Source organism: Nuphar pumila, chromosome 6, assembly GCF_984573655.1.
Source record: "Nuphar pumila chromosome 6, dmNupPumi1.hap1.1, whole genome shotgun sequence".
Taxonomy (NCBI): Eukaryota; Viridiplantae; Streptophyta; class Magnoliopsida; order Nymphaeales; family Nymphaeaceae; genus Nuphar; species Nuphar pumila.
Window position 1 is genome coordinate 121,071,554 of NC_143254.1, and position 15,835 is coordinate 121,087,388.

Consider the following 15,835-nt stretch of genomic DNA (forward strand, 5'->3'; position numbering starts at 1 on the left):
ATTTCTCAGGAACTCATCTCAAATCAAAGTACATAATTGAACCCCTGTTCGATTCCTCACCTAGGTTCGAAGAAAAACCGTAGCTTTTTTTTTTCGCTGGTTTTTCGGCGATCGGAAACTACAATCGTTGCGAGAGAAGTGTCGGCTGAGCCTCGTCAGCACTGCCGTGACAGGAGGTGCTCGAGGAGGGCTTCAACGGCAGCAGGTAGCCGGAGCTTTGCCGGCGACGATGGCTTTGGACCGATCAGCGGCCGCGGCTGATGCAAGGCAGGGAGCGCACGAGAGAGGGGAAAGAAGAGGGCCGAGTGAAGAGGGTGAAACCCTCTCCACCCCCTCCTTATATCCTACCGAACCCCCACCCTTCTCCTCCGAGAAGCACGAGGTTCAGTTACGCCTGCTGTAACCGCCCCTTCCTCCCCCTTCGATAAAATGCAAGAATCGTGCCCTAGGCACGATTCTTGTTTCCCTTATTGTTTTATAAAACACGCACCGGGTCCTCCCCTATACAAAATGAACTCGGGTCTGGGTCCAAGCCCGTGACCCACAACGCTAGGTCCATTTTTAAAATGGACCCGGTTTGCCTGTGAATGACGGATCCTCAGTTGGATCTGTTTGGATCCAACTGTGGGTCCGACCCTATGTACCAATTTTTTTTTTTATAAATACTATTAATTATTTATTTAATTAGAAATTAATATTATAAGTATAATTTAACACCCCATTGTGGGTTATTTACAGATTCTTTTATGGATCCGATAACAATAACGGATCCGAGGCCCAAATTGCATATTTCGTAATATTTCGTAATATAAACAAAATTTATTAGCGAATTTTTTGGTTTTTACAAGACCTAAGTTCTGTCCTGTGCCAAACAACTCTGCTACTGTTCCGTATTTTCAGCATATCTTTTTTTACTGCATGAAAATTTGCAAATCATATATTGTTGGAAAGATAACATCATAAGCTGTATCTTTCATGTTTATGATTTTTCCTGGATTGAATTTGTTGATCGCCTAAAATAGCCATCAAACTCTGCTTACCGATAGCTATTTTTTGAACTGGCCTGTCTGTTATTTACTTGAGAGCCTGTCGTATTTGTTGTGTATCGTCGTCTTCCATGTTTAGTTTTTTGAATCGAAACCTGATATGAAAAGATAGTTGTTTGCTTGAGAATATTTATGTTCTGAGTTTTTGTTGATTCAATTGTCTGATATATCAAAAAGTTGCTTGTTTGCTGCATGCTAAAAAATTTGTTCTGTATCTCGGTTAGTCTAAGATAAGAAATACAACAATTTGAATTTAGAATTCGTCCCAAAATATTATTCCGAAATTTACAAACTTTGATTTATTGGAAAGATAAAAGGATAATCTACAGATTTCCTGTTCGGAGTTTTCCCAGACTCCTTCGTCTGAGAGCTCGAAAACTCTCTCAAATACGACTGACTGTTTTCCAGTTAGCCTGTCGACAACCAGTCCCACTGGTTCAGAGATTCGTTCGTAAATCGAATTCACCATATCTGATTTCTGCGATTTTTCCTTCGTTGGAACCACGTGTCTGTCGTGCATATTTTTCGTGTTTATCATTTCTGACGAAACAAAGGTTTGCTACCTCAAATCACTCTTTGACTGAGTCCTGTTCGGACTCGACTGTCATCCTCTTAGCTTCCGCACGTGGAGATCATTTTGGATCTCGGATCGTGAATTGACTCATACATCGATTCTACACCAACAAGAGTGTGGAGCTTAATCACGCTCAAATACAAAAGAAAGAAGTTCCAAGAGTGTTCAAACACCTAGGGGCTATGATACCATGCAATGAAATACAAGTGCCAAAAACAATGTCACAAAGTGAGTACTGAAATGAAATGGGGATCTTCGAAACACGAGCTTTGATTAACAAGAGCAAGTGTCAAGAATGACACTAAAGCATAACCCTTAAAAAGGGTATAACTGGAAACAAAATAAAAATAAAAATGTATTCTTTATTGATATGAAAAACCAATTGCTTAAGAAGCATTGGAGTAAAATACAAGAGGGGCTGCACCCCTTTATATACACAGCTGAAAGAGGACTCAATAGAGCTGTTGGGCACAGTCCAACAGCTCTATTTAGAGCTGTTGGAATGTGTCAGTCCAACAGCTCTATTAAGAGCTGTTGGACTGTGTCAGTCCAACAGCTCTATTGCTAGTCAAGTCTGGACAGGACTTGACTAGCAACAGTCATTCTAGTTCAAACTGAACTAGATGACATAAAGACAAAAAATAAAAATAAAGGAAAAAAAATACAGAAAAGAAAGAAATTAAAAAATGTATTTATATATATATATATATAATATAATATTATTATATATACATATATGTACAGTTTTACATTTTAACACTCCCCCTCAAACTTACGGTACAATGAGCGAAAGTTTGTCTAAGAGAAAGTGAAATCGGGGAGCAGCGAGAGGCTTTGTAAAGAGGTCTGCTAACTGATATTCTGAAGTGACATATGGCAGATCAATTATCCCGTGTAGATATTCCTCTCTGACGTAGTGACAATCCATTTCGATGTGTTTGGTGCGTTCGTGGAATGTTCTGTTACTGGCAATGTAGATCGCACTTTTGTTGTCACAACACATTTGTGAAGCCTTTGTTGCTTCAACTCCCATGTCAGCAAGCAGTCGTCGGAGCCAAACTACTTCCATGGTCGTGGTTGCCATGGCTCTGTATTCAGCTTCGGTGGATGAGAGAGATACCTTCTGCTGCTTTTTACACCTCCACGAGATTAATGATTCCCCTAAAAAGACACAAAAGCCAGTGGTTGAGTGTCTGTTATTGGGATCACCTCCCCAATCAGCATCAGTATATGCAATTAAATCAAGAGAAAAGGAGGAAGATAAGAAAAGTCCTCGTGAAAGAGAGGACTTGATGTATCTGATAATACGCATGACTGCTCCCATATGAACAGAAGTAGGAGCATGTTGAAATTGACTTGCTGTATGAACAACATGTGCTATATCTGGTCTGGTAATGGATAGATAGGAAAGTGCCCCGACAAGCTGTCTGTAAGGAGTAGGGTCTGCAAGAAGTTCTCCATCATCAATCTTCATTTTAACATTAACAACTTCTGGAGTGTCAACTTTCTTATCATCAGTAATACCAGACCTGAAAACAATATCAAAAGCAAATTTAGTCTGAGATAATAAATATCCTCTAGGAGAATAAGCAACTTCAATGCCTAAAAAATATCTCAACAAGCCCAAATCAGTCATTTCAAAATGAGATTTAAGAAGTGTTTTGATTGTTTCAACTCCCTGTTTATCGCTTCCGGTGATGATCATATCATCCACATAGAGAAGAAGCACAATGATCCCTGCATCAGAATTCTTAATAAACAAAGCAGTGTCAGTTAAACAGAATTGAAAACCAATATCAATCATAACACGACTAAACCTATCATACCAAGCTTTTGGTGCTTGTTTAAGTCCATAAAGAGCTTTTTCTAAGCGAAGGACTTTACCCTTAGGAATACTTAGACCAGAAGGGGGTTCCATATATACTTCTTCAACTAGCTTTCCATTTAAAAAAGCATTTTTGACATCCATTTGAAAAATAAACCATTTTTTGATAGAAGCTAAGGCAATTAAGGTTCGGACAGTAGTCATACGAGCCACCGGAGCAAAGGTTTCTTCATAATCAATCCCATATTCTTGGGCATAACCTTTGGCTACTAAACGGGCTTTATATCTTTCAAGAGTACCATCACTTTTGGTTTTAATTTTATAAACCCATCGACATCCTATAGTTTTCTTCCCTGGAGGAAGATCTTGAATATTCCATGTAGAAGCCTTTTCAAGTGCATCTAATTCAACTTTCATGGCTTCTATCCATTTGATATCATTTTTTGCTTGAAAATATGTGGATGGTTCTTCATATGAGTGAATTAATGCAATAACTGCCCTATATGTGGGTGAGAAAGACTCGTATGATACAAACTTTTCTGGAGGCCTCGAGATTCGGGATGATTGTCTAGTTGGAATGTTAGAATATTTCTCAAGTGCACATGGAGTATTAGACTCTTGTCGCCTGGAATATTGAATACTAGTATCTCTATGAACTTCTTCATTTTCAACATTAAGATCAATAATTCTTGGATCATCATCAAAGTTACAATCAAGGTCATATTCATCAGATGTTGATGTTAGATCTAGCAAAAATGAGTACTCAGTGACGTCTTTTAATTTTCTAAAATCAAAGAAGCTCTCCTTTTCAAGAAAGGAAACATTTCTAGACACATATAGTTTATTATTTTTGAAGTCAAAACATCTATAACCTTTCTGGTTTTCAGCATATCCTAAAAAGGCACAGGGAATCACACGAGGGGAAAGTTTATCATTTTTGTCAGTAAATATGAAACATTTGCACCCAAATATTCTTAATCTAGAGTAGTCTGGAGAAATGTTCATAAGTTTTTCAATGGGAGTGATATTTTGTAACGAAGAAGATGGCATCCTATTAATGAGATAGGTGGCAGTTAAGGCAGCTTCTGCCCAAAAGTCTTTAGGGACTTGATTTGCTATTAATAAAGTTCTAGTGGTTTCTATAATATGGCGATGTTTTCGTTCTGCCAGTCCATTTTGTTGAGGTGTATAAGGACAAGATCTTTGATGTGTGATGCCATGCAATTTAAGATAATTTTGAAAATCTGTGGATAAAAACTCTCCCCCTGAATCTGTGCGAAAAATAGTAATATCATTTTGAAATTTGTTTTTAACCATATTATGAAAAGTTTGAAAGTATGAAAATACTTCAGACTTATGTTTGAGAAAGTACATCCACGTATGTCGGGAGAAATCATCGACAAAAATAACATAGTAAACAAATCCTCCTTTAGAAATTACTGGTGCAGGACCCCAAACATCCGAGTATATTAATTCAAGTGGTCTTGAAGAGAAAAAGGTTCTGTTCTGAAATGGTAATCTTTTCATTTTGCCGAGAATACAATCTTTACAATCAAATGATTCAGAGTTACAAAATTTCCCTAGATTTGGAAAATGTTGGATTTTGGCTATATGTGGGTGACCAAGTCTCTTATGCCACAGTTCCAACTCTATTTTTTGAATATTATAACAAAAAGCTTTCTTCGGCATTTCCAAAAAATCCATGTAATAGAGTCCTCCTTCTCTATGGCCTTCCCCAATCAGCTTGCCTGACTGGCGATCCTGTACCCAACAACCATGAGAAGAAAAAGAAATATTACACCCATAATCAGAAATTTGAGATACAGATAAAAGATTTAAATTTAATTTGGGAACATGTCTAATTTCTGGAATAAATTTTTTTTTTTGTTTTATAAATTTTTTCAAAATCTCCTATTCCTTCTATTTCAAGAGAAGTCCCATCAGCAGTAAAGACCTTTGACACACTTGTTTTATTTTTAACACATTTGGATAGACTTTGATTATTTGGGGTCATATGAAAAGATGCACCAGAGTCAAGAAGCCAAGAAATTTTACCTAAATCAGAAAAAGATGAGGCTGCTGCGCCGGTTGAAGCTTCAGATGAGGAAGAGGCACCTTTGATGAGAGGCTGAAGGATCTCCATTAGTTGAGCCAGGGAAACTGGTGCATCCTGATCTTTAGGCTCCGATCCAGCAATTGCAGCTCTTTTTTCTCTCAGCTCCTTAAGTTTGGGACATTGTGGCCTGTAGTGTCCCGGTTCATGACAGTGATGACAAATAACTTTCTTCTTATCATAGTCACCATTTTGTCGGTTAAAGTGAGGAGGCCTATATGATCGAACATGATTCCCTGGTCTAGACACGGCTAAAACGGAATCATCTTCAATTTTTGAAGAACCTTTCCGGAGACGATTTTCTTCCATTGTTAACTCTTCAATAGTTTCAACAATAGAAGGAATTTTCCCCCGGTGAAGTAGGGCCGATTTAGTGGTTTCAAATTCCGGCCTTAATCCAGTGATAAACTGGTAAAAATGTTCAACATCGAGTTGTTTCTGACGAAGCTCGATGTCTTCGGCACAATGCCACTTTGGTTCTAAAAGGGAAAGTTCTTCCCAAAGTTCGGACAACCCATTGTAATATTCACGAATAGTTTTGTCTCCTTGTGTCATCATTCGAACTTTTTCTTGGAGGTTGCACACGTGTGCAATATCTTTAAGGGAATACATATTCTTAAGGTATTCCCATGCCTTATCGGCATGATCAAATTTGGCAAGACTTGAGCATTTTTTAATGTCAACGCTATTGATAAGCCATGACATTATCTTCGCATGAGATATTCTCCATTCTTTCCATTTCTTCTCGTATGAGGCAATAGCCTTGATTTTCTCTTCTTCCGATAGAGGGACGTCTTTATCTCCCTCCTTTTTAGTAAGAGATAGCTTAGGTTCCGAATCGGAACCATCCACAATCCCCCATAAGCCTTTTCCCCATATATGGTGCTTCATGATTGAAGCCCATGTTACATAGTTCGTATCGCTTAGTTTCATAGGCATGATGGTGACTTTATCATTGTCATCCATCGATTACAAGGAGAGAAAGAATAGGGATAGAAGAGAAACAAGAAGGAAAATGAGAAAGAAAGAAAAAAAAAACAATACAACAAGATGTGAAATCTTTTCCAATGAAGTGATAAAACACTTCTCTTCAAGTGGCGAACACTTTTGCAAACGGGCACGGAAACCGAGGCAGCTTTTCCTCAAGATTTAGTACTTCCGCGGCTCTGATACCATGAAATGAAATGGGGATCTTCGAAACACGAGCTTTGATTAACAAGAGCAAGTGTCAAGAATGACACTAAAGCATAACCCTTAAAAAGGGTATAACTGGAAACAAAATAAAAATAAAAATGTATTCTTTATTGATATGAAAAACCAATTGCTTAAAAAGCATTGGAGTAAAATACAAGAGGGGCTGCACCCCTTTATATACACAGCTGAAAGAGGACTCAATAGAGCTGTTGGGCACAGTCCAACAGCTCTATTTAGAGCTGTTGGAATGTGTCAGTCCAACAGCTCTATTGCTAGTCAAGTCTGGACAGGACTTGACTAGCAACAGTCATTCTAGTTCAAACTGAACTAGATGACATAAAGACAAAAAATAAAAATAAAGGAAAAAAATACAGAAAAGAAAGAAATTAAAAAATGTATTTATATATATATATATAATAATATAATATTATTATATATACATATATGTACAGTTTTACATTTTAACAAGTACAAGAAGACACAATCACTTAAGCACAATGTCTCTAATGGACAAGATACAATATGCCACAAAGGGAAAACACCAAACACACAAAGAGGAGGAGAGCTTAAAATAAATGAAAGATGGGGCAAAGCCCCATATTTATACACAAAATGGGACCCAGGGGGGCTCCCATAGTCATTGTGAGCCCCCCAACGGTCACATTCAATGTTGTGAAAAGCGTTGAGGCGTAGCAAGGCGCTCCACCAAAATATGAGGCGAGGCGTAAAGCGTAAGCCTCAATTTAAAAAAAAAACTATAAAAAAGATCTAAAATTATAAATAAATAAAAAATCCTTTATTGATGAAGCAACAACCAACAAGAAATAAAATATCTCAAATAAATACTGAAAAAACATACTTGAACTTTGCCACTAAGTAATGAATGATCAAAACATACTTGAACTTTGCCATTGGGTTCTCCACCAAAGCATAGTAGTCCCTAACAAATGCTGGCATGTGTGTGAGGTATACTTACATTGAGTATTGAATGGATTCAAAGGCAGTGGACGCTGGCAGAAAGCCATTCACATAAACCTTTTTGTTCTTGTTCTTCTTTTCTAAAATTCAGTCAAGGAAGCGAACTTGTTTTCAAGATCATCATGACTGTAAAGCGAGTACTTGCTAATTTACCATGAACTTTGTCAGTGTAGTGTAGTTTCTGTCAACTCGATAATATGACTGTTGTCATTGGATTCAACAGGAAGGCCTCAAAATTATGAGGAAAATGTTTCCTCTAATTTGTGAAACATGGGGGTGTATGGTACACTTGAACTCATTCCATAGGCATTCATATGTTAATAAAGTAACACTGCCTCAAATGACGCTTTGTTCATTTTGTTCAAACTACACTGCCAATTTAGCATGAACTCAGGTATGTTTCACTCAAATATCTCATCATGCCTGTCAAGAAAACAATAGTTTTTGCACCCCTCGAAAGGCAAAATATCATGTCATATGTAAAGGGTTCAATCATGGATAATCTCTAACAAGCTGAATCGACTAATCTCTTGCAAGCAAAACATACAGACTTCAGACATAAACTACACAGGAATATGTGAAAGAATAAATTTCCTTTGAATGTAAACTTCAGAATTTATATATGAAAAAATAACACACTGCATCTCAGTTAGTAAAATAAAAATTGGGTCGCCCTTTACCCTTCCGAGTCGCATTCAGCCTGATCAGCCTCATACTGAGTTAGGAAGCATCCACCGAGGGCTTAAAATCTTTTTTTTTTGAAAGGCAAGCTGAGGTTAGTCCGACCCCTAACAGTTATACAATCTAGAGGAATAAAGAGAAGGAGAAGAGATAAGAAGAAGAAGAGAACGAGAGAGAAAGAGAAAAAACCAGAGATGAGAGAGAGCGTACCTATTTTGAGGCTCCACCATGAGAGAGTATGCTGTGAGAGCCAAGAGGGAGAAACTGCTGTGAGAAAAAAAGCAGAGAGAGAGAGGGGTGAGAAAAAAACCAAAATCACAACATAAAGGGTCGGGGGTGCTTTGTTTAAGCCCTATTTTTTGGTCAAATGAGGGTTTTGACCCTCATTTGACCAAATGCTTCGAGGCGTGTACGCCTCATCCTGAGGCGCGCCTCAAGGCCTATGAGGCGCACGCCTTGAGGCTTTTGCGCTTTACACGTGCGCCTCAAGGGTGCGCTTTTTGCGCCTTGAGGCGCGCTTTTAATAACGCTGGTCACATTTGAATGGCTCTAATGAGGGCCCTTTACATCATTTAATGAAATAGTAAAAAACAAAAATAAGAAAAAAAAACTAAAAAGATAACCCTAATGGACATGCATGTCTTACATTGAAAAGAAAAGACTAAATTGCCCCTAGTGGGTATTACAAAGGATAAAAGATTTTTTTATATATATATATATATATATATATATATGATGTACATATATTTTAACATAGCACACATAGGCTAATAAGATACATATGAATTTCACCAAGAAATACTAGACTTAAAGAGCATGAATCACGAAACCATAAACCAAGACACTAGGTCAAATAAGAATTTTCTCCAAAGGGAAAAGCATCCCAACCCAATATAAGAAAAGCAATCGGCCAAGTCAAGAAAAGTGTGTATATAACAAATTTGAAATCCACGAAAAAAGACAATCTCCAAGTTGAAATCAAAATAAACACCAAGTGGACATTTATAAAAGACAATACTAACAATCTCATACACATGAACTCACCAAAAGAAGGGCAAAAAAATAAAAAAGATTTTAAAAAATATCCTAAAATAACTATGAGATACATACCTCGATCAATGACACCTCACCAAGCACGTACTCCACCAAGAGGGTCCCGAGTTTATTGCTACAAACACTAAGGTGATCTTCCCCTGGCTCTGAAACCATGTCATAAAGTGTTAAGAAACCTGAGACAACAAAATCAAAAAGCAAAAGGGGGATTAAATGCATAATTAATTTAGTGAAAAATAATGAACGACATATTTGAATAGCCATAGGAATACAAAGAAATAAAATGAAATACATGATTTTATTAATAACAAAAAGTATACAAAATTTACAATACATCCTCACTACAAAACACTCAAAGCACACGGTCATATTTACACCCAAACTCTCTCAACTATACAACAAAAGAGTGAGCAATATACAGAGGAAGACATAATGGCTAGTTTGACTAGTCAAACTAGCCGTTAGAGAAATCTCAACGTCTAGCTTAGTCAACCAAGTTTAACAAAAAGCAATAAAAAGTACAAATACAAAACTAGTCATTTAAATAATGACAAAAATAAAAAATAAAAATGCTTATTCTACCATCAAAAGTATACACTAAGTATACTTAGTATACCAAAGATATACCTTGAATACAAAAAGAAATACAAACATAATAAAAGAAAAAGGGTATACAAAAGTACAAAAGGTATACCAAGTACACCCAAGTATACTTTGGTATACATACCTGACAATACATATATCTTAACAACTCAAGCCTTTTGCTATCTGTCCCTTGTTATAGCCTTTAAGGCTCAATCTTCTGAAGTCTAGATTTGCTACAATGCCCACACCTATATGGCTTGTCACAGCTGACACTTGTGTACCTATGAAGCTGTACGATCATCGTCTCTTTTTTTGCTTTGAATTGTTGATGCAGATTGTTGTAGCTCCAAGGACCATGACAGGTGACTTAGAAGAGAACCATGGCTTATGCTTGAATTTATCGAGCACTTGGTGTGCTTCTAGCTCTTCATGGTCATCAAGTTGGCCAAGTGTTTCACCGAGTGTTTGGGTCATCCACCTGATTTCGTGGTTCATCTTCATTTTGAAGATGTACTCTAACACCTGCCTTGCTTTTGAGATAGTGTCTTGCAATAGACCCTACCATCACAAAAACCAACTACCATCTTTTGGTTGAGGGTTCATTATTGGAGAGTGAGAGAGAATCTGAATCATCTTTATAGGGGGTGAGCATCCATTAACATTTCACAAGTATAATTCATTACAAAAGAGAAGCTTATTTAAAGACTCGACCTTAACACTATGGACCTGGATCACTTAATACCCGATCTTTCATTCTACTTGGATTCACAACCCAGTTTCCCATTACATTTGGTCTTTACTACAATCCTAGCCTTGCTTTCTAATCGTGGGGTCATAACTAAGATAAATGCATCCTTGTAGGGTAATCAGGTGGTTATGGCTAAGGGGTTTTCTCTATCCTTTCGAGTGTACTAGGCCCTTCTACATCTTTATGAAACCTATCTTAGCCTTGGTAAAGAACTTTTGTGGGCTAGATCTTGCAGGCATTATAGTCTTTTCTTTTAAATCATGGTTCTGTATCCACATCTCTGCATAATGCATTATTGGCAAATTACAGTGCTCATGAGATATGCCAAATTTGGTTAGGTAATAATGAGATACCAAACTGCCTATCATCTCTTCATTTGGTCATGGATCTTCTAAAATCTTAGCTATTTCTTTTGTCCGCTCTTCACATTGACAGATGCATCAATCGGCTTTGCTTCTAATCATACAAGCTATGCAAGTAAGTCTAAGGCAACTTTTCTGCAAGATTAGTGTTCCTTGATCATCTCTTGTTACTCCAATTCCCAAGAAGTATTGAAATTATGTAGGGATTTTTTTTTTTGAAAGATTCTTGGAGCTTCATGCTGTGTCAATCTTAGTAACAATAACATCATCAGCACGAATAAGCATATCTGGTAATCCCTTTTGGAGAATCACTACAAAAAATGCAACTATTTGCTTCCAGAAAGTAACTTATGTGTGAGGCAGAATTATCTGACCTTGTCAAATTTCTGCCTGCTTCAGCCCATAATGGTTTCTTAAGCTTGCATACTTATCTTAGCTTATCTGAATCTGTGAATCCGTTTAATGATGGACACATGCACTGTTATCTTATAGATATATTTAACAATGGAGGAAACAAGAAGGTTCTCATCCAAATCATAGCCTATCCTGTCAACATTTTAACCCCATATGCTGTTTTTCATCTCTGGAAAGCCATGTAACAGAAATATTTTTTGCCTTCTTGTCCACCCCTTTCATGTCTAATGGTGAATCTTTGCTTCAGTATATTTCTTCTCAAAGAAGCCCTTTCTGTATGCCTAATAGGAAGCCTATCCTAGGTCTAAAGTCTAGCAAGAAATTCTGATTTGAGGCCCATGCTTGGAGTCTCTACAACTCATTCTTATTCCATCCTCCCCTTAACATTAGAAATCTGATCCCTATCAGTGCTTATTCCATTTATCTCTTAATTTAACGGTTACTGGTTGATCTTTGAGGGGCTTGAATGGCCTTTTGAGTGTGTTTTAAAATTGCTTGATATTCAATCACTTTCAAACTGGAAGCTGCCTCTTTGTTTAGCCTCATTTGATCTGAACTAAATATTCTAATAAAGAATTCCAGAAGTGCTTATAAGTAATTCAACTGGTTTATATCTCTTGTAGACAATCTGAGATAGCATAGTTGGAAAAGCAATGGCCTAAACATTGAGAATTTTTGTGTTCTATGGCCTTTGTTAATCACCTTCTTGATAACTGGAGCCTGCATATAGACATTCTCTGGAGAAGCAGAGGAAGCCTTTGCTGTCACCCTTCATATGGAAATGGGAGGTTTGGGGATTTGTTGTTTACAGATTCTGAAATACGCATTTTTGTCCAGGTGGTGGTGGTGCCTCTGTATGGTGGAGAAGCCATGGACAGGGTTCATGAGGAGCAAATATCATTTCCATGATGGACCTTGAAGATGTCTTGCACCAGTAGTTGGAAACATGGTACTGAGTTATGGGCATGTTGCACTGGGATCCTTGAAGGATTCAAGAACTGCACTCATCCTCGACTTGGGCAGGGAGATGTGTTGAAATTTTGGACTGATAGGTGGGTTCTTCCCTAACTTATCTAGGCTGGTCCAAATTCCCTCACTGTTGGGTCAAAGAGTGTTGGCAGTAAGTGGTTTGCCCATCTTGTTAGAAGGAATTTCAGAGAGAATGAGTTAGAAGAATGATTCCATCAAATGCAAAACTTAGCTGATGTCACATTAACAGATACACTGGGGCCATTTAATGTTGCATTCGAAGTGGTGCTTTCTTAGTGGCGTCAATGTACTGGTCACGAATAGAGCCAAGTGTTCATCTGTGCAATACAGAGGCCTAGCCCTTCATCTAGAAGTAGGACCTTTGCTTGGATGGTCTCTTTGGATAAGGTTCATACACAGTTAATCTTAGAGGAAGGGTTTTTTTGGCCTCAGTAGATGAATTCTTTGTCTTAAAGAGGAAGAATTGATTACTTATCTTTTCTGGATTTGAGTACTTGCAGAGATTAAAGGTAATCTAAAGTTTTACATGTGAAAGACTCAGTTACTTGGGATCTCCTCCTTGGACTAAAATGAAAAGTAAACATTGGAAATTCATATGGAAGTGCTGGCTCCTTGCTAACCATATGTAGAGAAAGAAATAACAAAACCTTTAAGAATTGTTCCTCGAGTGGAGTTCATTCACAAACTCATCTTGTCTAGCATTTTCACATGTGCGGTCGAGATATGGGAAAGGGGTCAAATTGATGTAGTTGAAACCCCTATTTGGCTCTTATTATAATATTATAGTGGCCTGATGGGGTGACTTCTGGTCAACCTTTGGGACACATCCTTTGTACTCAATGTTTTATAATAATAATTTTTTCTGTTTCCTCAAAATAAAAATTGAGCATTATAGAATTTCAAAGTGATCTGATTTAGTGGATCTGAGAAGAAATCTGGGATATGTGAAGCAGATCTATCAGTAATATATTTCTAAATCCATTTAACTGGCTGACATTTACTAGATTTGACATGGCTGGAAAATAGCCAGCATGATACTTTATCTACATGCAGAAAAGGCGTAGTTTTACATGTAATGGCAATTTCTAGTTCTTTGTCTTGCTGTTGGAGAGCTTCACTGGCATATTTGGCCAAGATGCTTGACATGGTAGTGAAGTATTGTTGGGCACAGTTTCTTTAGTTCTGGTGGGAACAGACTCATAAGTGAACTGAAGCAGTGCAAAAAGCAAAAACCTGTTTCTCTTAATTCTCTTGGTCATCTCATCTCTAACCATAGTGGGAGGATCTGGCCCATTTTGCAAATTAGCATGCTTTTTGTAATTTATATCAGTAAGCCCTTTTATCCTTCATTGAAGATGAACTGTTTTGGGGAATTCATGTGGTAGGCTAATTAAAATAAGCTGAATCTTGCACTTGAGAAATATTCATTCTTTTGCAGCAATTTATGTGCAACCTTGTTCGTTTATCTTATATAAATGATGTCTCTGAAGTTAAATTCATTCAGACTGAGGTAAAGGGATGATTAACGACTGATTAATCTTGTTTTGGAGTATGTTGCTAGCTTTTATTCCTTTTGTGTGTTCTGTAGGCCTCCTCCTACCCTTTTGTAGTTTGAAGGTTGATTGTTCTATGGTTTTTGGTGTTTGAATGTTGCATGAACAGTTTGTTTTATACAAAAATGTGAATTTGTTGCTGTAATATAAATTATAATATCATTATTATGTTAATTTGAATCATTTTGAACCTCATGTTTAAGGGCTAATAGAGTTCGATGATTTTAGCACCTTCATATGAATGAATGATCTGTGACATGATTCAGTATGACATTTCATCTTTGGGTTCTTGTCATTCTGCATCATTGTAATAGCTGAACCACATGCATTTGGGTCCCAACAAACATTTTTCTTTTATGCGTTTTCTTTTTGTCAGTATGGCCTCTTGATTTGTATGAAAACTATTGTCTCCTCTAGAGTGCAACTGTTTGATGATAACCTGTTTACATTTTTCCAAATGCAGGGTTGATGTTGTGATCTCGGTGATCTGGGAACTCTTTATACTTGCATTTCTAGTCTTCTCAGCAGTTTCCTTGTATTTTCGGTACATGCGACTTGCATTTTGCTTCATATGCATCACAACTCTTCTACTTGTATCCCTCAAAATAATGAAAAAAGTAAAGCAAGCTCGGAAAAGGAAGCGAAGAATGCTTCTACCTCTATCTATGTAGAAAAGTGGACAAGTGGATCTTTAGAAATGGTCTGATCATTTTTTGGGTGAAAACAAAGGAATTTTCAAATCCAGCTCCTTTCAAAGTTGTTATATTTGGTTCAGTGAAACCAGCTAACTACAAAGGATGACTGGATAATTTCTGAAGTAGCCCAAAGTCAGCATGCATTTTGTATGCACATCTATGTTGCATGGTGGTAAAGCTCTGCGGCTTTCACCTGAGCTTCTCACGCGGGAACTGCATGCTCCTGGGTTACTTGCCACCAAGTTCTGATTACAGTTAACTAGTTTTTTCTTGACAGATACTTGCAATGAAATTTTGTTAAAGGAATATGGATATTCTGTCGACTTACCATTTTCTGCATTATTATTTAACATTATTTTTACCTTTAGATAATTTTTAGCCATGATGAATGGATTGCCTTTTCAGGTTGTTGGTCCACTATATGATGTAACCACTTAATAAAAGCAATCTGGTTTAGTGAAGGATGAAATGAACAATGCCCTTGCTTTGCAGGGGTCAAGATCTGCTTAAACTTCTGGATTTTGATGATACGACAGAGAGGTTCAGCTCTCATGGTTCATTCTCGTGAAAAAGTTTTTTTCGTCACTGGATCAAGCTTCTCTTTTAGACAGTTTGTCGTATAATTTTGCAATGCATATGATCTGTATGATACACAGGTTTTATTTGCTACTTCCATAATGTTTGAAAGGGATTCCTCCAAATGAATAGCCCGGAGCATCAATTCAACCAACCACCAAAGCCTCCAACCAAAAAGCCATCTCTATAACGAAAACAAAAGCCCTGTCTAAAGGTTCAACTCAAGTTATCATGCAAGTGCTTGGCTGGGGCTTCATTCTTGTCTTTATGACCTTAAACTTTCCTAGGATCCGGGCTGTGTTTGTGGGCTGGTATTTGGCAAGGAAATGTCAAACCCTGGAATTGCCAAAATTCAGCTGTGGAGTTTCGATGAATGTGGCTACTCCACATTTTGTCTCAAAACTCCTTAAGGCTCTGCTTGGCAGCTAGAAGTCAGGAGATCTATGGT

General features: G+C 37.4%; 1 protein-coding gene across 1 annotated transcript in view; it reads left to right on the forward strand.

Annotated features, from left to right (window-relative positions):
* The window catches only part of LOC149835966 (uncharacterized), a 42,416-nt gene extending 27,185 nt beyond the window's left edge, over positions 1-15,231 (forward strand). Inside the window, exon 2 of the mRNA XM_090010733.1 lies at positions 14,580-15,231. Within this exon, the coding sequence (XP_089866859.1) occupies positions 14,580-14,787 (208 nt within the window). The 3' untranslated portion in view covers positions 14,788-15,231. The remainder of the gene's footprint in view (positions 1-14,579) is intronic.
* Positions 15,232-15,835: the final 604 nt, after the last annotated feature.